A 20,778-nucleotide genomic window follows, 5' to 3' on the forward strand; every position below is an offset into this window, starting at 1 on the left:
GCAAAGGCAAGCACGTGATGATATTGCAGCACAGGAGGCACTGTAGGATATTGCTAACCATCACATTCCTGCTGCAAAATTCTCCTTCATTTTGGAGTTCCTGTGCTATCTCTGTTATTTTTGTAGGCAGTGCGAGCCTGTCCATTCTGTGAGGTTGTTAAAGCCAGATGGTCATATCGAAGCAGATGTATTTGGGGTACTGTCCTTGTTTATTGTTGACTTGCACCTACTCTCCTTTTTGACATTTACCTTTTCCTGTCACTGCAGTCCTGGGGTACAAGCACCTAATGACCCAGTGGACATTTTATACTGTGTAGCATCCTCTACTTTTTCAGTCTTCTTTGGAGGATTTTATTGATCCTTAATTTTTTAGAAGGTTCTCTTTGGTAGGGGCCTGTGGGCAAGGTTATGACATGCACACACTTGTATCTGCTGTGCAGCTTCTGTTCACAAACTGCCTGCTGGAACTGATGTGTCAGTTAAATGACTTGAGGAAAGCAGGAGGTTTTCAAAGCAGTGAAAAGCTTAGGAGGCCCTGTCTGACTATTGTTACTGCATTTAAAAATATCAGCCAATGAATAATGAAAAATACAGGTGAGAATTTTTTTTTCCTTTTGACAGGAACATTTTCAGACAAATGCAATGCATGAATTGGAGGTGTTCTGTGAGACTTCTTCATTACTAGGATCATCTCTCTGTTGCAAAACACACTGCTCTCCTAAAAATGAACACTCTGCCTCATTTGTTCCTAATTTAGTAAATGGAATAATGCTGAATTATTTACGTCATCAATTCAGAGAGGTTTAATTTGTTTGGGAAAGCAAAACTACCCTCACAAAATACTTTGTGCCTTTGTGTTCTGTAGTACTCTAGGAAATTATTCATACAGTTCCAAAGCACATTTATTCAGTGTTTACTTGCTAAATCTTGCATGAGAATATTAGAAGGAGATTAATAGAAACCTTGCAAGGAAATCTCACAATTGAGAGAAGTTATTGAGAATGTGCTAAAAAATTTATTCAGTACTTGCTGTTTCATAGCAAACCCTGGTCTCTCAATTCAATGTCACAGACCAATTTAAAAGGATGTACTTACAGGAGAAAAAACAATGACTAATTTTCTAGTGAGATTTGATGCATATCTGTGCCCTCCAGAACTTGTATTCTTGCAGCAGCATCAACTGTACCTTTGGAGATTATGCTTTCTGAATCATCATCCATTTTCCTTACATGAAATCTATAAGTAGTACTTGAACAAGATGCTTGAATTTAGCTAATGATGCAGAATGTTCTTGTGCTAGTTCTGCACTTGGATTTCAAGTCTGACTTGTAGAAGGCTAGAAATTCCTTGGCTTGTTTGAGACTAAATGATGTTTCACAAGTATGAATGGTGAGATATGCTGGAAAAAAGTGAAGCTTTTATAGGAAGAATATGAGACTGATTCCACCATCTGTAATACTTAACTTTTTGATTTTGTATTTTAATGGTACCCTGAGAAGTGGCACCACAGAAGTGTTAGTGCACCAGATGGGGAGGATGCAGCAACAATTTTAAGTTACTTGGAGGACAAGAATGGAAAACAAAATGTTTGAAAATCTACCTTGTTGCTGTCCACATCAGTTAGTTTTATACAGGTAGTGCTAGTTTTTCAAAGAGGTCAATGTCCTGAATTACAAAAGTGGATTTTCTCTTGGCTGTAAATTTATATTTTAACTCTTGTTTGTGCTCAGTGCTGCACAAAATCCCCTGCACCTGGGAGGGTCAGGAGGCTCTGATAGCAAAGGGAGACTCAATGATTTCCTCCTTCTTCCTTTAATATGTGTTTCATGTAAGGGATATTGCAGGGAGGAGTGCTGAAGAGAGCCCAGCAGTGGCTGGAAGGGCTCTTTCCATGCAGGTTTTGGGGGTTCCTGTGTGAGGACAGTGTGTGTGGGAGGTGTGGACCACAGCAAACAGATCTTGGGTAGTGCAGAGCTCTGGTCCTCTAAGGTGAAGTGTTGCAGCTTGATGGACTGAAATAGGAGGGATTTGGGGCGATGGCAGTTGTGAAAAAATAGCAAGGTGTGAAATTCTAGCTGCTTTTTTTGAAATTAGGCCAAGATTGCTAGGTTTTTAGCTGTTTTCTTATGGAGCTGAAGAAATAGTAAGGGAAGGGAAAGGAGAGTCAGTTCTATCTGACTCAGTCTCTAAGATGTAGAATATTCTGTCTTCAGCTGTTGACTATATATCCACCAAAATTTTCCTTAAGGAACTGAACTCTTTTGAGATCAAGATTTTTCCTTTCATTTGTCTCCAGGGGAAATAAGTCTGTTGAACTCATGCTTATTTTTTGCAATTGTAAAGGAAATTTAAATCTGAATCAAAACTTAAGGAGTTCTCTTCATACCTTGACAGTGTCTTGAAATGACATATATCCAACCCCCAAATGCCTGGTTAAAGGTAAGGATTCACAAACTGTGGGACATAGTTCAACAAGTACCTCTGATGTTAAACAAGCACCTTGCTTTAAAGCAGCCTGCAGACACAGCTCAGAAATCCCAGTATCTTGTGTATCAGTTTCTGCTGCAGTCAACTTGGGAGTGGCTGAGACAGGACTCCCAGAGAGGAGGAAGAAATAATTCCAAGGACCTCCTTGCTCTTTTACAAGAAGAGCAGACCACAAGCACTTGTCCCATCTGGTAGAGGAGCTCTGTTCATCTTCACCTTCCATGCTGGGGCATCTGTAAAGCAACTGATCCCACACCAGCTCTTGGTTCCAAATAGCCTGAATTTATTACAGTGTGATCATCCTGTTTGTCTTTCCTCATAAAGTGAATCTTTGCTGACATAACAGTTTTAAGTTGTGGAAAAAGTCTATAATCTATCAATGGAGTTAACAGGGAGGAAGGGATTACTTTGCTTTTCTGGGTTCAAAAGGCTTGGGGTTTTATTTTTAGCTTTTTCTAGTCAGTGTCATTCTCGAGGTACAAATACCTCGCACAAACCTTGGGAAGGGAAGTTAAAAACTACCCTCAGTTTATGATGTTCAATGTTCCCAGCTTTGCCATCAGCTTTCATGGAGGTGTCTGTGAGTCACAGTTTGGGAATAACTGGGCATGCATAAGACAGGATGGGGAAAACTTGGAGTTGAAGTTGGGAATTTGGTGTTTTTTCCCTTCCTATACCCTAGAAATTGAGAAAATTATCTTTTCCCATGCATAACCTTTGATATACCTTCAGTTGCCTAATCACTGAAAACTCTTTAATTCTCATCCCCACTTCTCTGAAGTTGCTCTGTTACTAACATTGGGGAAAAAAAGTGCTATTAAGATTCTCAAGACATTGAATATAAGAAAATCTTTAGGGCTTCAGGAGCATCCCCTTTGTTATAGCTGCCTTTTACAACTCAAACATGATGAAATTAGCAAAAGTGCTTCCTTCCAGCATACACTGCTGTCATACTCTTTCTGGAGAGGATGAGCTTTCAGAAGCAAATAATGTACCTGCAGTAAAATGTCATTGCTGATTCTAGAATAATTATGTGTTATAAATAAAATTATGTATTCCAGAGTGTTGGAAAGTACAGGAGATTTCTGAGCACATCACCAAACTAAAGCCTCCTGAGGACGGTGGTAGAGCAGTGACATTCAATGCACATCCATCCAGAACCACTTGATAAAGTAGATTACTAATAAGTTGCAAAGGTCATGAGAAACAGCACTTGTATTTTTTTTTTCTCTTGAATCCAGGTTTAATGTTTATACTGCCTATTTGTGTTCAGCTATTTTTTGCCACCCTCAGGTGAATTGAGTTTTTTTGGGATGGTGGTAGGTAGAGTAAACTGTTTTCTTTCCAGATAATTTGAGTACTGAGGGAATTGTTCTATGGAGGTATTCCATCATCATCATCTTTAATCATGTTTTCTTACATCAAATAGATGCAAACGTAAAACATCAGTGCAAAATCTCAGTATTTGTGAAGATTTAAGATTATGAATTCTGATCCTTAAAAAGAGAGGAAATGGGAAGATACACTGTTGTGTATCAGAGATGAGGAGAATGTTGGGATTGTAGGTGTACTTTGAGTAGTTCTACAAATGAGGGTTTTGCTCTGCTAACACTGTCATTTCTGGTCAGGGAAAGGAAAAGCAATTCCAACGCTGATGTGCCTGCCTTTGCTTTCTTGGAGTGACAGTGCTACCTAGTGCTCAGCTGCTGTAAAGGCAGCCTCAGCCAGCCCCTGTCCTGCCTGCATTCCCAGCTGCTGGATTTATCTGGGTTCACAGAGCCATGGGTGGAAAAGCCATGGGTGCACACACCCAGAACATGGGTGCTCTTGCAGGTCAGCAGGGGGTTCTCCTCTGGCATAAGGTGCTCAGGCTGACCAGGGGATCACTGTGGTCTTTCTGCTTGTGAAAACATTTTCAGCTGTTGCAGAAGCTATGGGAGAAGATGTGGCCAGTCCTGCTCCATCCTTGGGGCTGGGGGAAAAGAAAAGCAGTTCCATCATGAGCCTGTCCAGTTCAGCCTTGCTGTAAAGCGTGTGGGAGTGACAGATGCCCAGCTCAGGGACAGAACAGCCTTTCCCCTCCTGACTCCTTGCATATGGAAAAAGAAAGCTGAGTACTTTTAAGGGCAAATAATAGGAAGTCAAAGGTGTCAGAAAAGTAGAAAGGAGGAACAGAAGGTGGAAGAGATCAATTGCAACAGCTGAGGGTGGTAAATACATTCTGTGCCAGCCTCTGTGCCTGCTGATAGTGGCTGGGAAGTGTCATTGCCAGGAAAGATGCTTCAGGTATCAGGAGACTGTAAGGACAATAAAAACATGTCTGCATTTATTGATGGGAGGGAGAAGAAATAGAATCTGGTCATTCTGTTCAGAAAGTGCCTGCTGTGCTGCTGTTTGACTTGTTGCAGAACAGCTTGAATCACACACTAGACATGATGTTAGTTGGAGAAGTTTGCTTTCTTTTTGCATAGACCTGGTTTTTAGCAGCTTTATATGAACTGCCACTCCTAATCCCAAACCCACTGGTGAACTGAAGGTGTGGTCTGCTGGGCAGTACATTTACTTAGTGAGAGAAATTAAGTAAAGGAGGAAACCTTCATTTCCCATTTGTCTCCTATAGCTGAAACAAGTGCTTGTTCCAGTCTCATTCCTGCCTGCTTGGTTTCCATCTCTCAGTGCTCTGTTATCTCCCTTTTAACTTCTTACTCTCTGTGTAACCTCTGAGAGTTCTGGTGTCCAAGGTGTTTGCATTCTGCAGTCTCTTGCTTTGTACTTGAGGATGCCCTGCTCTCAAGGCCCTTGGTTTTGCAGTGAAGCTTTACTAGAGATTAATGCTCTGATCATACTGGCTATTTCAGTATTGTACAAGTAAGTGCAAATTTAATTACAGAGCTTGGATAGAGGAGAAATTTGAGGGCAGTGTAGATCTTCAGGCCTAAGGAAATACCTTCAGAGGGGAATGGTCCTTTTATGATATTCATGCTTTAGTCATTGGTAATAGTTCAGTTGCAGAAAAAGCCAGAGCTGATGATTATTTTTTAAGTTTTTGAGTCAAATAGTATGTTTTAAAATAGCTTGTAAGCAAACTCTCAGTCAAAAGTATGATTATGAAATACTGGGTTTCTTGAATTTTCCATTCAGCCTAAGATCTGCATCTTTCCATGGCAGTTCCTAAGTAGAAAAAGAAGACAGTCAAGATCAGTATGAGCTCTGTGTTTCCTAAATCCCTTCCATGTAAAATACTCTTCCTCACTCTAAACTAGCTTTTTATTTTTAATGCTAGAAATATGTCAGAATGTAATCTCTGTTCTGCAGAGTCAAACATGCTCAGAATACCTGTGACCTCAGGCTGCTATCAGAAACTGCTGCACAGTAGATCTGTACAGCCAAATCTGTGAAGTAACCAGTCATTTGAAATCCCTTGGAAGTTATTGTGTGTATTGTCAATCCTTTCCACCTGAGTGGGTCCCAGAAGAGGTTTTCATCCTCTGGTGAACATCTGACTAGGTCAACTTAAAGAGAAGATGTGAATGAAGTTGTTTTCTCAGAGCTGTGACGTTTGGGAGGATTGTGGTATTTCAGTTTAGGGGCTCATGATAGGAGGTTCTGGTGTTGCACAGTCGGCAGCAGGGGAGTCTCCTGTGGAGGAAGAGTGGAGGCCCTCCCAGTAAATCAAGTGATGCTCATAGAACCAGCTGGTCTCCAGAGGCAGTGCTGCATCCTCCCCTGCCTCCCACCACTGGCCTTTCAAAATCTGTAGGTCACAGAATAATACCAAACTCTGATCAAATTCCTGTTGAGGTATTGTGCTTTGGGAAGCATAGAACCATGTGTTTTGTCATTACAATGGAGATCATAAGACCAAGGATTGCTGTAGGAATGTTTGTTCTTTGAAAAGGAGAGAGTAGCTGTCATTAGTCATGTGTGGTGCTGTCTCAGGTCTAAGAACAACAAAATTGATTACTTTTTGAGAAATGTGTGTTGGATTTGCATGGCTGTGTTTTTGTAGTGGGGGGCTACAGGGGTGGCTTCTGTGAGAAGCTGCCTGAAGGTTCCCCTGTGTCTGATAGAGCCAATGCCAGTTCCAGGATGGACCCACCACTGGCTGAGGCTGAGCCCTTCAGCAGTGGTGTTTGTGCCTCTGTGTTTTCAAATAATAATGTGTTTTCAGAGGGGGAGAGGGGCTATTGAATGTTATCACTGAAAAAAAAAAAAAATAACCCAGCTGCCAAATGATTCAAAAAGGATGAAGACGTTTAAGTGTGTTAAATTAGCAAGGTAACCTGTTTGAGATTTGTAAAATGAATTAATTTTTGCATGTATTTTCCTAGCTTGTTTGTTTGGAATCAGCAAAAGCAGAAGCTGATGCAGTAAGTCTTTGAGATAATGCCTTGAATATTTTGGGATAATAAAATACCACAGGGTACACAAGGAATGTTTTCTTCTGACTATAGCTGCTAACATCATCCAAATGTAGAATCAGCTCTAAACTGCAAATCACCCCAAATTTGAAAAGACAGAAATAATCCAGTGGGCTGAGAATGCAGTAATTTTACTTCAGGATTCTGAGGAAGTGGAACTCTTAATTTCTCTGCCCAGCCAATAGCCTGTCTGCTCAGGATGGGATGGCAGCAGCTCAGGCCCTGCACCTATTGTAAATGTGTTGTGTGTATTATCATCAGTGTTCTTAAAACATAAAACTCAGGGCTTAGGTATTGTCCCAAAATGAGAACATAAATAAGTCTTTGTTAGCTGGATGCATAATGTTCACACTTGCAACTCATGATAGAAGAGGATTTGTTTGAAAACACAGCAAAGATGGTGGCATTTTGGATCGTGGTCACATCTTCAGAGTAACTTAGCTTAGTAATTATCTCTTGTTAAAACAGAACCAGAATGGGTGTTTTTATCTGTACCCAAAGAAGGTGTATGTACCTCCTATACCTAAAAAACCATGAAGTGATTGTGCATCATTTTTGCTGACATAGTCTGAGCACAGCAGAGGCTGAGAATTTGAATTAACCCCACTTATATTAATTTTTTTTAGACAGTTTCCAACTGGAGCAGTATTGTTTGTGTAGCGTTACTTTTTATCTTTTTTATCCTTTGTTTTGCAGTCCTTAATTCTCAGTCTTAAATCTAGGCATGTGTAACTGCAGCAGTTGAGAAGATGCTGCCTTACCCCAGGCTGGGTGATGGGTTATGTTTAGGCAGTGCAGTGAAGGATCAGATGGGTGATTTTTTGTTTCCATAGTTGTATTGACCAATGAAATTAAATCTGATAAAGATGCTTTTCAGTAAACTTACCCAAGAACTGATGCCTTGTTGCCAAAGCAGTTGAGTATTAAAATGCATTTAGTGTTTTGATTGCTTTGGGTTTTTTTTTTTTCCTTTGGAAAATAAAGCAGTAACACAGTCTAAGAACACAGTACCCAAACTAGTCAGTTAATAAGCTTATTAATCCATAAGAAAGTACAAATAAGTTATGTATAATAATATTTAGATGCTTTGCCTAATTTTGTTAATAAGTCTGTGTTACACCAGAATGTCTTCCTTTAGTCAGTTTTTACATGCTAATTACTGAGAAACTGGTTAATAATTCATCATCATGCTTGTATAAACTGCAAAATCAAATTTTACTTTTGTGCCTCTCAAGAATATTAATGCAATAATACCTCAGTTCTTGTGGGAGAAGTCACACAGCTTCTTTTCTTCAGTTGATCACAACAGAAGTCTGGAGCATAAAGCATTGGGAGAATCTGCTGTGGTAGTCGAGTGAGACCTGACATTGTGGGGAGGATCACTTGGCAGCAGGACATGGAGGGTGCATCCCTAGGTTCTTGTACAGCTCCTCTTGTTGAACTGTTCACTGAAATAGTCATCCTTTCAGTGATTCAAACAGGTTTTGAATGTCTCGTTAAAAGTATTGACTTCTTTGAACAGAACAGATGATTTATTTTGGTTTGGGGTTTTTTTTGTTTTCGTTTGGTTTTTTTGTTTTTAGTTGTAATTCAGAGATACTTTTGTTGGCAACTCTTAAAGTTTGTTCTTTCCAAATCTTATTTAAGGGCTGTGTTTAAATCTTAGTCTTGAAAGCATAGTCCTCAGTGATAGGACTTACTTAATTCATGGTTCTTTCTTTTTTAGCAAGAAAAGTGGTGTCAAGAAAATGAGTGTTAAGATCTAGTTCTATAAATCGTAAAAAAGTGAGATCAGTAAGAGGAGAACAGACTTCAGCATCTCTACCACTTATTCCTGCAGATAAACCTGCAGGTGAATTGAGCTTTATTCAGGGTCTTTCACCACTGCTTTTTGCAGCGCGACTGCATTCTTGTTGGTAAAATGTGCTTACTTGTGTCAAGAGCATTCTGATTTGAAAAGAAATAGAGATTATCCTCTGAGTGGTTTTTTTTTTTGAAAGCTGAATCCTATTTCTATCAGCGTAGAAATGGAGAAGTTGCAGTGACTTAGCTGTACCTTTTTCATCATAGCAGCTTTCCAAAAACTATGAGATGCAAATTAACCTACTGATGCTTATCCGATTTGCTGAATCCTTTAACTTTTATTCAGCTTTCACTTTGAAATCACAGGCTGGTGGAAATACTAAACATCTGTGATTTTTCTGGAGAGAGGAAAGTTTCCTGTCAGTTAGAAGAAGGTATAAAATTAATTGCTTCAAAATCACAGATAGGTGAGTTACAGAAAGTGGCAAAGCTGAATTATCAGGTTTAGATACAAAGAAATACAACTTATCAGGTGCCATGGCTCTTGTTAAATACACATTTACCAAGAGAGTCTTATGTGTTAAAAAAGATAGAAGTAGACAATTTTAATAAGAAATTTCATCTAGGCATATGACATCTTGTTTAAAATGCTCCATTAGATTGAATGAACAGAGAACAGATTAGTGGGATTAAAAATTCTTTCACTAAGAGATACCAAAGTGTATCACCCTCAAAATGTGTTGAGTGGGATTGTACGTTGTTTCCCAAGGAATCCTTGCTTTCTCCAAAGATCTGTGGTGCTTTTTTAACAGTCTAGATGGTGATACAGAATTTTTGAAGGTGAAGTTTAAAATCCTGAAGACTGACCACCAAAGGGCTGGAATCATCCAAGAGTGGGAATGCAGCTGAATTCCAGGCAAGATGCAGGAGCAAAGAATTATGGTTATACTTATCCATCAGGAGGTCATAATCTAGAAAAGTTTTCAGGTGTCCATATATATGCATTTGTCTGTGTCTCTGTGTGTGTGTGTGTATCTCAGTATGAAACTGTATTGCCTTTATGTAGAAACTCAGAGAAAAGTAGAATGTTAATAATTCTTTATTCTGCATCCAAAGCTGTAAGAACAACTGGAAGCTGAATCAGAACAATTCTGTCTTTAATGTGCTGCAGCATAGGCTATTAAACATCCAGGACTTTCTGTGAGATGTTGGAATCAATGTGGTACTGTGAAATTTTGATTGAAGCCTTCAGATCTGTTTTAACCTCATTACTCTGAAATCTCTGGCCTGTGTTCACAGGCAGCAGGATTTCAGGATCATATTTCCATCCTGAGTATTCTGTGATGCTGAATACTTGCTGGATGTTCTCACTGATTGTTGGATATGTAGCTATTTAATGTGTAAATCCTCATCTTGAATTTCTCAAGTGTCTTGAAAAATTACTCTGTTATAACTGAAGGGCTAACTCAAAGCATAAACTTTAATCTTCATAAGTGTGATAACTCCTCTTAACCAAGTCCACAGGACTGCTCTCTAGGATCAGCCTGACCTGCTGCAAGCAGGGAATAAGGACATGAGTTCTCCAGAGTCCTGGCTGAGGTGTGCTGTAGTTTTGGAGAGCTCAGTACTGGGTAGGGGGTTTGTCACAGCTAAAGCTTTGTGAACTGCTGCTCTCATGGTATGGGAGGCACATGTCAGATGGACTTGTCTGGGGAGATGAGTGTTGTGTGAAGGGCTGGGATGTGGTGACCTAACCCATCTCAGTGGGGTTTGGTGGTGGTGTCTGCCAAAAGCTGGCCAGTTGCTTTATAAAAACAGTGTGAAGATATGCAATTGAGAGAACTTGCAGTTTTTTTCTGTTTCTGCCCTGTTTAACCTGTGGAAAGCCCTGATCCCTTAATGTACATCAGGTAAATGACTCCAGGTGCTTGTGTGGGCAGTTGAGCTCTGACCAGTTGAATGCTTCTTACTTGGTGGGAGTTTGGCTGTGGCTCATCTGTGTAGATTGAATTGAAGAGTTGTCACCTTTGCTTAACAAGTGATAGTCTGAGTTTTCCATGTGGTACAGTTGCTTAAAGCACCAACTCAAACACCATCAGCTGGGACCCTGGCTGCAGTCTCAGAAATCTCTTTCCAGTCTGTTCTTTTATGGGATCCCAACTGCAGTCTCAGAAGTCTCTTTCCAGTCTATTCTTTTATTGCACACAAATAAGAGAACAGAAATACGCTTCTGAATAAAGAAATACAGCAAAATTTTAGTTGGTTTCATGCAAAATAAGGGCCTGTTGTGAAGTGGATCTTGAAGTGAATATTAAAAATATATTTTGGCTTTTTGTCTCTGCAGAGTTTACAGATGCTTCCTCAGCAACGGAAAGCCATAGCAAAATTCAAGGAGCCAGCACATGCTTTAGCATTTCAACAGAAATTCCACAGGTAAATAATTAAGCACTGCTGCCACTGTGGTTCCTTCCCTTCTTTCAGAAGATAAAATCAGTCTCCTCTGGATCGTGTTTCTTTAATCCAATCAAGCATCTGTTAATTAGTGACCGTCATGGAAGCTCCATGCCAGAATCAGTCTGAGCACCACATTTAACTTTCTTTTAACTTTTAACAGGCACATGATAGATCTGTCCCACATCAACGTGGCGCTGATTGTGGAGTGATGTCTGCTGAGAGAAGTCCCTGCACCAGCCTCAGTGTACTGTGGAGCTACAGACTCACAGAGGAAAATCCATCGGGTTGGGAACCCTGTCAGCTCAGTCTGTAACTGCTCTGTTGAACTACAGAAAGCACCAAGGTGACCTCCAGGAGAGGTGAATTCGAGAGGAGCTGCAAAGGTGGAATTTCAGTTCAGTTTCTTCACATTCTGTTGTAACCACATGGAATTATAGAGGTTTTGTTTTTTTTTTTCAAAATGCTTTTGATGCATGTAGACATTGTTCTTCAGGATCCTACTGTGTGACCACAGTGACTTGAGAGAGGACGGTTTGAAAACAGCGAAAGATTTGAAAAACTTTCAAAGAATAGCAAAGAATATTTGATAATGGTTGCTCTTATCTTCAGTGCAAGGTATTTGAATGAAAACTCATTTTTCTAAACAAATTAGTTGCATTGTGTACCTGAGAGCACAGAAGGTATTCTTGAATAGATTTGAACATGGTCTGCTTCGCTGAATAGCAGTTTGCTGAGAAGCTTTGGAGGTGACACTGGAAAATTGTAGTTTTGATCTTTGTAAATAAGTCTGTGCATTTTTCTATTCCAACATAGACTTCCATTTTCTCTTTCCAACTCCACTTATTCCATAAATCCTGTGTAGGAGGACTAACACTGCTGTATTTTCCCTTGGTTTTTAAAAACAAGGATCTTCGCCCTTCAGTAGCATTGTGGGGTAGTGAACTCTGAGTTGTAATTAGGTTGTTTTAAATAACTCTGCCAGATGCAAGGAAAAAGAAGTATTTGGTGGGTCACTTCAAAAATGTTATGCAGGAAGAGTGGTGCATTCCTGATAGTTCTTCTGGGCTAGTGTTTCGTGGTTGCCTCATGTTTTATTTTGATCAGGTTTTTTTCTTTGAGATTTATTTTGTCATTAATGCTGAACCATAAGAAACCCATAACTGAAGGGCCTTGTTTTGATGTGGTGTTCCTGATACATAAAGGACTATAAGGACATTGTGAATCTCTGATGAATGTGTCAGTTCCCAAAAATGCCATTGCAAACATTAAGGAGCTTATATTTTATTCAAAGTAAAAATTCGTAATATTTCCTTTTGGTTAGAACCATCCAAACGGGGTTGCCAAAGTAACAATTTTTTCAGTTACTTCTGAATAAACTTATTAAAATGTCATCTTTATATTGGATTCCAGTTTTTATGAACATTTCCCTAGTTTTTAGACCATGATGTTTTGCTTCATACTTTATTTTAGGAATACTCTTAAGCACTCCACCTACTTTTTGAAAGGGGGGACTTGCAGAAATGTAGATTTGTTACCTGAGTGACTGCAGAAGAACACTATGGGTATGAAATAAAAGAGCTGCAAATGGGGTCCAAAATAGGTATGCCAGGCTAGAAGGGATGAGCTAAGCAAATTTATAGTACCTTTTTTTAATAGTATCTTTTTTTTTTTTTTTTAATGATTTAACAGCACAGATAGCTTATTGGCTTTCTTCCACTTTTGGTCCAGATTTTCAATTAAGTAAAAGTTACCAAAAATCTAGGTAGACCTGCTCTCTGTTCATTGAAAAAATGTAGAATAATATGGTGCTTAGGAAATATTCTTTAAGTCCATTTAAAACTTAGTGACAAGACACAGTAACAGGATGAGAATCTTTTCATGGAGGCGGGGTTTACACCCACCTGTATAATTCATGCATAATGTTTAATGACAGCCACAGTTGCTGTACATTAAGTGCTGTTAGTGCTTCAGGACAGACCAAGCCCAGGACAGAGCTGCAGGTAGGAAGTGCCCAGTGGGACCAAGCCCAAAGACCTGCAGAGTGACCAGCCCAGGCTGTTTAACTCCTCACACCATTAGCTCTGGGACCCCTACACTGCCTCCTCAGATTATGTCACTTCTATTCTTAAGAAATAACTGCTGATCTTTAAAACAAGGCATTAAACAGTTGCTCGTCCCACTGTTAGGGAGCAGCTTCTCTGCAGTGAGCAGGACAAGGAGACATCTCAGAGTGGAGTTACAGTAATGCGTGCCTGGAAATCTGGGAGAGAGGCAAACTCCAGACAGGCCAGCAGCTGAGTTCAGCAGTAGGAACATCTGCAGTTGATCAGTTGTCCTGTCAGAAGCAAACATTATTGGGGTTAGAGGGTTTCTTGGAACCTAAGAATATGGGTTTGATTCAAAAGTCAAAGAAGTTTGTAGAAACGCTCCTGCTTTGGGTTTTGAATCCATCCCAAAGAGCCTGAGGTTCAGCCAACTTAAGTTTTAAAAATTTTTATTCAGTTGGGTTTTTAATTTTTTTTTTTGAGACAAATGTGTGGCTTTGGAATAAAGACATGAAATGGCCTCGTATCTATTTAAATGAAGGAGTGACGTGAGCAATGCCTGTTTAATGAGTAGATACATCCTCTTCAACAGCAGTTGCAGGAGATTTATGCTTGTGCCTAGACAGGGTATGGGTGGATTGCTGGGGATTAATTCAGCTGCTTACTGCAGTACCTGGGTACCTTCCTACATGTAAACCTACCATATGTATGTATGTCTATATTTGTTTGATTATACACATACATACATACTCACACCCTGTGTTGTCACCATACCTCTCTAATGTCCAAGAAACCTCAGAAGTAGAAGTAGCAATTAGGTGAGTCATTCTTTAAAATGTTTGTGTTCTCTTACTTCTCAAATCATAACTTGAAGGTGGATCTGTTGGCATTGATCGGTTTGGATGATACAGCTCCTTTAGATCCATTTGTTGTCTCCTCCCAAAAACACCCAAAGGAAATAGAGGTAAAGCTAGACAGACGTGTTCTTGATGTGTTCTCTTCCAGCACAGAGTTAAATCTGAGCATTTTAAGTTAACTTTCTTGGAAGATCTGTTGCAACCATTATCTTGTTCTTTCTTTGTAGTGAATTCACAATACGATGCAAAATGGAAAAAAAAAAAGAGAAGGCATTTAATGTAGTGTGTAAATATTGACCTTTTAAAATTAAAATGCTACTCAGAGTGCTTACAGTCAACCACATCTTAGCTATTTGTTAGTTTTTTGTGTTGTCTTATCTAAATTTAAATGGATATGGTTCCATAAATGTTGATGTGTTTTTGTGTATATCTTCAAATTTTTATAAAGATGCTAGTAAGTCAATACATATATCCTGATCTGTGTATTATTTGTTCAGTTTTTATTAACATAATTTTATAATTATTTAAATAGGCAACTCCAGTAGGTGGTTATATGAAGTCAGCTTTTTTTTTTTTTTTTTCAAATTATTTCATTTCCATCTTGTACCACTGGAAAATTCACTTTATAACTATTCATATTTTGCCTTGACTAAAATATTGAAGTATCCATATGATCTGTGGTATTTTAGTTTAATGTTCTACCTTTTTTTGTTTTGTTTTTGTTTTTTTTTTTAATTAAAAAAACCTAAAACAACTCTGTCCTTTAACTTCTGAGGGGAAACACTGTCAGACCATGGCATGGGGTCTCTCTGGGTTTGTTCCATTGTGCTGTTTGCAGGTACAAATTAGGTCTGTGGTGTAATACTGTCCTCAAAAGTTGGGGCTGTTGTGGTTTCACAGTTTGGGTTTCGCACACAGGGCAGGCTGGTGGCACGCTGGTGCATCCCAGTGTGATCAGTGCCACACCAGCCTGCGGTGTGCTGCTGGGGATGCTCAGGGTCCTTGCTGCAGGCAGGGGGACCAGGACAGGTCTATGGCATTTCCATAGCCAGAGGGATGCTGTCCTCAGCCCACACCTATCCCCAGTGTGACTTTGGGAAGGAGGAGTGCATACAGGCACCCCCTCTGCATGGTATCCTTGGATATCTAGTTTATCCCCCCCACCCCGTTTAAATCTGAAGATTTGCTTCAGGTTTCTGATTTTCTGTAAAGAAGTCCTTCCAGCCTTTAAAATGCCAAGCAGACTGAGCATTTTAATTCACTAATGTTAGGTTTCCTCTGCAAGGACACAGATGAGAGTAAAACTGAAGGTTATTTCAGAATAACCTTGGAGGTCCTCAAAGTTTTGTTTGTTTTTTTTGGTTTTTTTTTGTTTTGTTTTTTTTTATTTTTAACATCAGCTACTGGGGATAAGAAAAAAACCTTTTACTTGGTGCTATATTTTTTATCTTTTTTTAAACATAGTATTTTTTATCTGTGTAGCTTGAAATGATGCAGTTTCCCTGGAAGCTGCTGCAGGCACTTCCTGCTGTTTGCACTCATTAACTGCATGGCTGTATGTGTGTGGGTGTGCCACCCTTGAACCTGGGGTGAGAGGGGGGTGGGAGGCTCTGGGGTTTCTTTTGAGAGTTTTTTTGGCCTGTTGTTGGTTTTTGTTTTTTTGGGTTTTTTTGGTTTTTTTTGGTCTGCTTGGGAGATACCCTGGATTTGTCCTCTGGCATAGTGTTGTGCTTTTCCTGTCCTTTGTGTAGTACTGTGTCTGTGATGAGAGTCAAGGTACTTGAAGGTAGAAATCCGTGTCACCTGTTCACTGTCAAAAAGGCATTTTTTGTTCAGAGAGACATAAACTTTTTTTTTTATGCATTTTTTTGTGCTTTTGTTTTTGTTTCTTTTTTTAGCATCATGATAGATGAGAAATGAAATGTAAAGGAAACAAATCTTGAACAGATTGCAGAAAGTTAGCTGTATTATAAAGGTCATTTAGGGTAACATAGAGCTTTTGTTTCAATGTTACCTTAAATCATGCCTTGTCCTCTAATTAATTCATAAACATAATACTTGAAAGTATTTTATCTTAAATTAGTATCAAATCCTAAGGATTTTCTGTAAGGTTTTTTTGTAACCTGATTTTTAAGCATGGAGATAACTTACTGTCCACATGAGCACAGGGGCTTGTGTACAAAACCAGATTCATATTGGATCCTTGCGTATGCCAACTTCTGGTGTGATATGGTTGGGAAGGATCATTTTGTTCTTTATAATGCTGCTTTTGGCAGGGTTCGGTTTTTTAATTACAAACAAACAAACAAACTCCCTTTTCTACTTTTCTGCTTGTTTTGGTGGAAAGTGTGGTCCTTATTGCACTAAAGAAAACCTCGAGGGGAAAGTTAATCTCGCGGGGTCTTTTAGGTGCCTTTGTTGCTCTCTGCTTTCTTGGTTCACTGATTTTTCTAACTAACTGGAAATGGGCTTTATAGATACACTTTTTCAACAGGTTACACTGCTTTTATTTTATGTACAGCACTTGTGTTCAGTAGAGTAAACTAAACAGTATTGCAGATTAAAAATATTTTTGTAAAAGAACCTGTGTACAGTTAAATGTAGCTGTATTGCAATGTTGTATGTAGTCACTTGGAAGATCACAGTTTCAAACACTGCTGTATTGATGTTGTGTTTGTTCAGGATTTTCTTTGTGTGCATCTAATGGATTTTAATATGCATGGTATTTTTTTTTCCTAGTGTCTGTCAGGCTGAGATTGGAACCTTACAGTTTTATCTCTGTTTTGAGAATAACAAAACCATTTGTTTGCAGGTTTTCTTTTTCAGATGATGAAACTTCTTTCAGCAGTTTAACTTCTAATTAATAGACGTTTTTACTTACAGATCCAGCAGAGACCAGATACTAACCCTTGTTTATTCACAGCTGATCTTCTGTACCATTGCATATAATTTTATTTATAAAGGAGCACTTGAATTGAGTCAACTTTCTTTTTTCCTGTGGTACCCTTTGCCTCTCAGCTATGCTTTTTCTCATTTTCATCTCATTTGCCCCCATTTTTCCATTTCCATTTGTATCCTTGTTATATTCCTGCCCTTTTCACTCCCTATTCATCTCTCTGCTTTTTTTCCTGAGTGCATTGCATTCAATCTTTTGCTCTGTTTTCTGTTCTTCCAGCTCTTTTGAGGGTACTTGAACCCTACATATCCTGCCCTGAAATCCACTCTGCCATACTTTCCTTTGCAGACTGTGGTGCCTGAAGTTGAGGTTGCTTTGATACAGGTATCACCCCTTAGCCAGGCTGCCCGTCCCAGACCTCTGGAGAAGCGCCACTTAACACTTTTGCTTTGCAGCTTTACCCATGCTGGGGAGCATAGACATTTCCTTTACGTGCTTGAGCATTTAGCCAGGCTAAACAGGATTAACAGCTGTTTTATCCTTTTCACTTTTTCAGGAGCTCTGTTCTTGAATTCAGTGATAGTAATAGCACTTTTTGTTATTGCCACGTAGAAATACCAACACTGTCGACACGATTCTACCTCCTATTACTATTACTGAATGTGATCCTTCCTAACCTGTAAAGTCCTAAGCAGTGTACATATATATATATACACACACACATATTTATCTGTATCTGGTGTTTTGAGAATAATTTCAAATGTACTGCTCTAATCTGGATTGCAGAGTTTGTTTATTAGCAGTTCAGGATGTAAATTCAGCAGCCGACTGTGTCATACTGACTGCACTGGGAGTGCGTCTGCCTCATGTTTCCTACGGCACCATCTGCACCAGGTGTGCACTGCTGATTGCTTGGGTGTAATACTGGACTATACCAAATCCTCCACGTGCATAAGAGATCTTTGTCGTACCTATTTGAGTGAATGTAAAAATGGAAACACAAAGATGATCCCGTGTACAAGTTTTTTTACATGTATTTCCATGTTTGAAATGTGAACGTGTAATGTGAACATATTTATTGTACCTATAATATGTCAATAAAACCCGATCTTTATCATTTCCTGCTTGTTGTTGCTTGATGTACGACTTCAGACTTATCAAAAAAGGCTTCACACGCTGGATTATTTTACCATTTTTATTATGGTATCATCTCTGGGCTTACTTTTACGTCAGCAGCATAGCACAGGGTTCTTCACCAGCAAAGGTGCCCCAGATGGGAACAAGAGTGGCTGAGGGTAAAGGGAACTTGTGCTTGTGTGGCTGGTTCAAAGGGTCTGGAAGATAAGAGGAGTCTCTTTTTAAAGAGATAACATACGAGGAGGAAAGCTTGTGAGTGTTAAAGCTTTTCTGGTGCTTTTTAACCATACTGACATGTCCAATGGAAGATCTCTACTTTCAAATGTTGCTTATCTTAATTCATGCCATAAAGAGGAGCTCTTGGCAAGCTCAGTTTGGTAACCATCAATTACTTCCTGAACACAATTATTTCAACATAAATGGAAGCTAATTCCACTGGTCTGCTCTAGATCAAGAAAAGAGGTCAGAATCAGCTGTCTTGAACTTCATAGGGGTTTTTTAACATTATTCACAAAGCTAAATGTAAAATTCCTGGCATCACTGGAAGTGGCACCTGTGATGCAGTGCATACATTTCCAGGGAAGCATTGCTGGCTTGTCACAGTGTGTGCATTTCCAGGGAAGCATTGCTGGCTTGTCACATAATCACTGGGGTGCATCTCAGGAGAACCTCGTTACGTGGGCAGACTGGTGACACCCCAAGTCAGCCTGGTGGAGGGCTCACAGCAACCAGCAGCACAGTGACCTCAGAAGGCTCATCAGGGTTAAAAAATTGCCTCTGATTCAGTGATTCAAATAGGGAATTCAGAATAAATACATAGGAATAACCATCTTTGTGAGCAAAGTTACAACTTAGTTTTCAGCCTGTGATTTTGTCATGTATTAACAGTAGGAGCACACTGTACGTATCCCACTGCAGCATCACCTCTTCCACATCTCCTCCTTTGGACAAGGCTCCAAACTAAAGTAAAACTCACCAAAATCCCTCAAAACCCAAACTTAATGAGTCCTATCTCCTCACTTCCTTGGACCACCTTTCCCTGCCCCTCTCAGTCTGTAGTCTTGGGGCAGAAATTTGTGTTTGAGTGAAGCTGAAGCACCCCTGAGCATTGACTCCAGTTCACTCCTGCCCTACACTGAATGGATTGAACATTGCACAGCACAGGGGAAGAACAAACTCCTTTTTCAAGGGGGCAGGTGAGGATTGGGCTCAGAAGTCTGTTGGTCTTCAGAAGTTAAAGTGTTCTGATTAATTTGTAATATTGTAAGATTGCAGGATTCATGCAGGGATGTGCTTTGGGAGCTGGAAGGCTGACAGCCAGGGAGAGAGGGATGAAATCAATGTGGCTAAAAAATGGTTACTGAGGAGATGAAAAGGGAGTGACCAAGGGAGGTGCAAACAAACCTTTAAAATCAAATGTTGAGATGCCTAGTTGTGTGCTTCAAAAATTGGTCTTTATTGACCTTAATTAATTTGTAATGATTTGGGCAGGACGAGCTGGAGCGTGCTCACCAAGCGTGTTGGGAGACAGATGAGGGAGGGCTCAGCTGAGGAGGAGGATAAGAGTATCTTAAAGGAATTGGATGAGCTGGAGAATTAGAATAATAGAGGTGAGATTAAATTTAATCTTGCAAAGTGCAAAGCTATGCACTCTGGTATTAATAAATAAGGATTTTTGCTGTAAGAGTCACTGGGAAAAGAGGAAGAGCAGTGAATTAATTGCAGATATCTGAGCTATAGATGGGGTGATCTATGAGGAAAAAGACTGCTGCCTTTTTAGGCTGGATGCATCAGGCACTTCCAGAATTATTAACATGTGAATGTGTGGCATGAAAATTTAGTGCTGGACTTCAAAAGTTTTGCAACCCAATCAACCACCTCCCTACTGCCCTAAGTAGTAACACCCTGTGAATATTTATTTTGGGAAGATTTTTTGAATGGTTTATCTATCAAAGATTTCCTCTGCTTCTTTTGCTCTACACATTCAGCCTTTCAAAGACCAGGGCTTAAGCTACAGAAACCATCCTGAGAAACCATTCAATGAGAATTGACTGGTCACACGGTGCCACTGCTCCTTGGTTTCAGATGTCAATTCTGGTAACTGCTGAATATACATTAAATATTTTCACCCATCTGTGCTGTTCTAAAAAGATCCCAGGGGGATGTGTGCCTTCAACTGGTGAAAAATTAAAGATGCTGACCAGAAAAATTGTTCTGTGGAGATGCTTTTGGCATTGGGGATGCTGTGGGGAGAACATGGGAGTTAAGCATTTCTATTTCTTCCAATTCTAGTCCTGTATGCCACTGATTGCTACCTAATTAACAACCTTTTCATCAAATTACCGATGAGAGGATTCTCCTTTCATAAGAAGGATTTTAAGACAGCACAAGGATGGACTGAATAGCCCCACAGCCTTTTCCAAACCTGTTTTCTAGGGTCTCAAACAAATCGGGCTGTGCCTTCTGTGGCTGTGGTGCTCCTGTACAGCATCAGGCAGTCTTTGCTTGCAGTGAGCCAGTAAGAGCAGAGGGAGGGGTTTGGGACACTTTTTCCTACATTTATCTGTTCAGGGAGTTGGATGCCTTCTGCAGCCTTCATCACCATGGATCCCACTGCAGGACCTGAGAAATGGGGAAATAGCTAAAAACTTCAAAGAAGTGGAAGGCAGCTCTTTCAT

General features: G+C 39.7%; 1 protein-coding gene across 5 annotated transcripts in view; it reads left to right on the forward strand.

Annotated features, from left to right (window-relative positions):
- RBM33 (RNA binding motif protein 33) overlaps nt 1-18,080 on the forward strand; it is a 100,711-nt gene extending 82,631 nt beyond the window's left edge. For 4 of the 5 annotated variants that reach the window (XM_041486054.1, XM_041486064.1, XM_041486092.1 and 1 more), the window contains 2 exons: nt 11,056-11,144; nt 11,326-18,080. In XM_041486054.1, the coding sequence (XP_041341988.1) occupies nt 11,056-11,144; nt 11,326-11,374 (138 nt within the window). In that variant the 3' untranslated portion in view covers nt 11,375-18,080. Of the gene's footprint in view, nt 1-11,055; nt 11,149-11,325 lie in introns of those variants that run through there. The other variant, XM_041486075.1, reaches the window with a different exon arrangement.
- The last annotated feature ends 2,698 nt before the right edge of the window (nt 18,081-20,778 follow it).

The sequence above is a fragment of the Pyrgilauda ruficollis genome, unplaced genomic scaffold (assembly GCF_017590135.1).
Source record: "Pyrgilauda ruficollis isolate IOZ18807 unplaced genomic scaffold, ASM1759013v1 scaffold12, whole genome shotgun sequence".
In the NCBI taxonomy this organism is placed as follows: domain Eukaryota; kingdom Metazoa; phylum Chordata; class Aves; order Passeriformes; family Passeridae; genus Pyrgilauda; species Pyrgilauda ruficollis.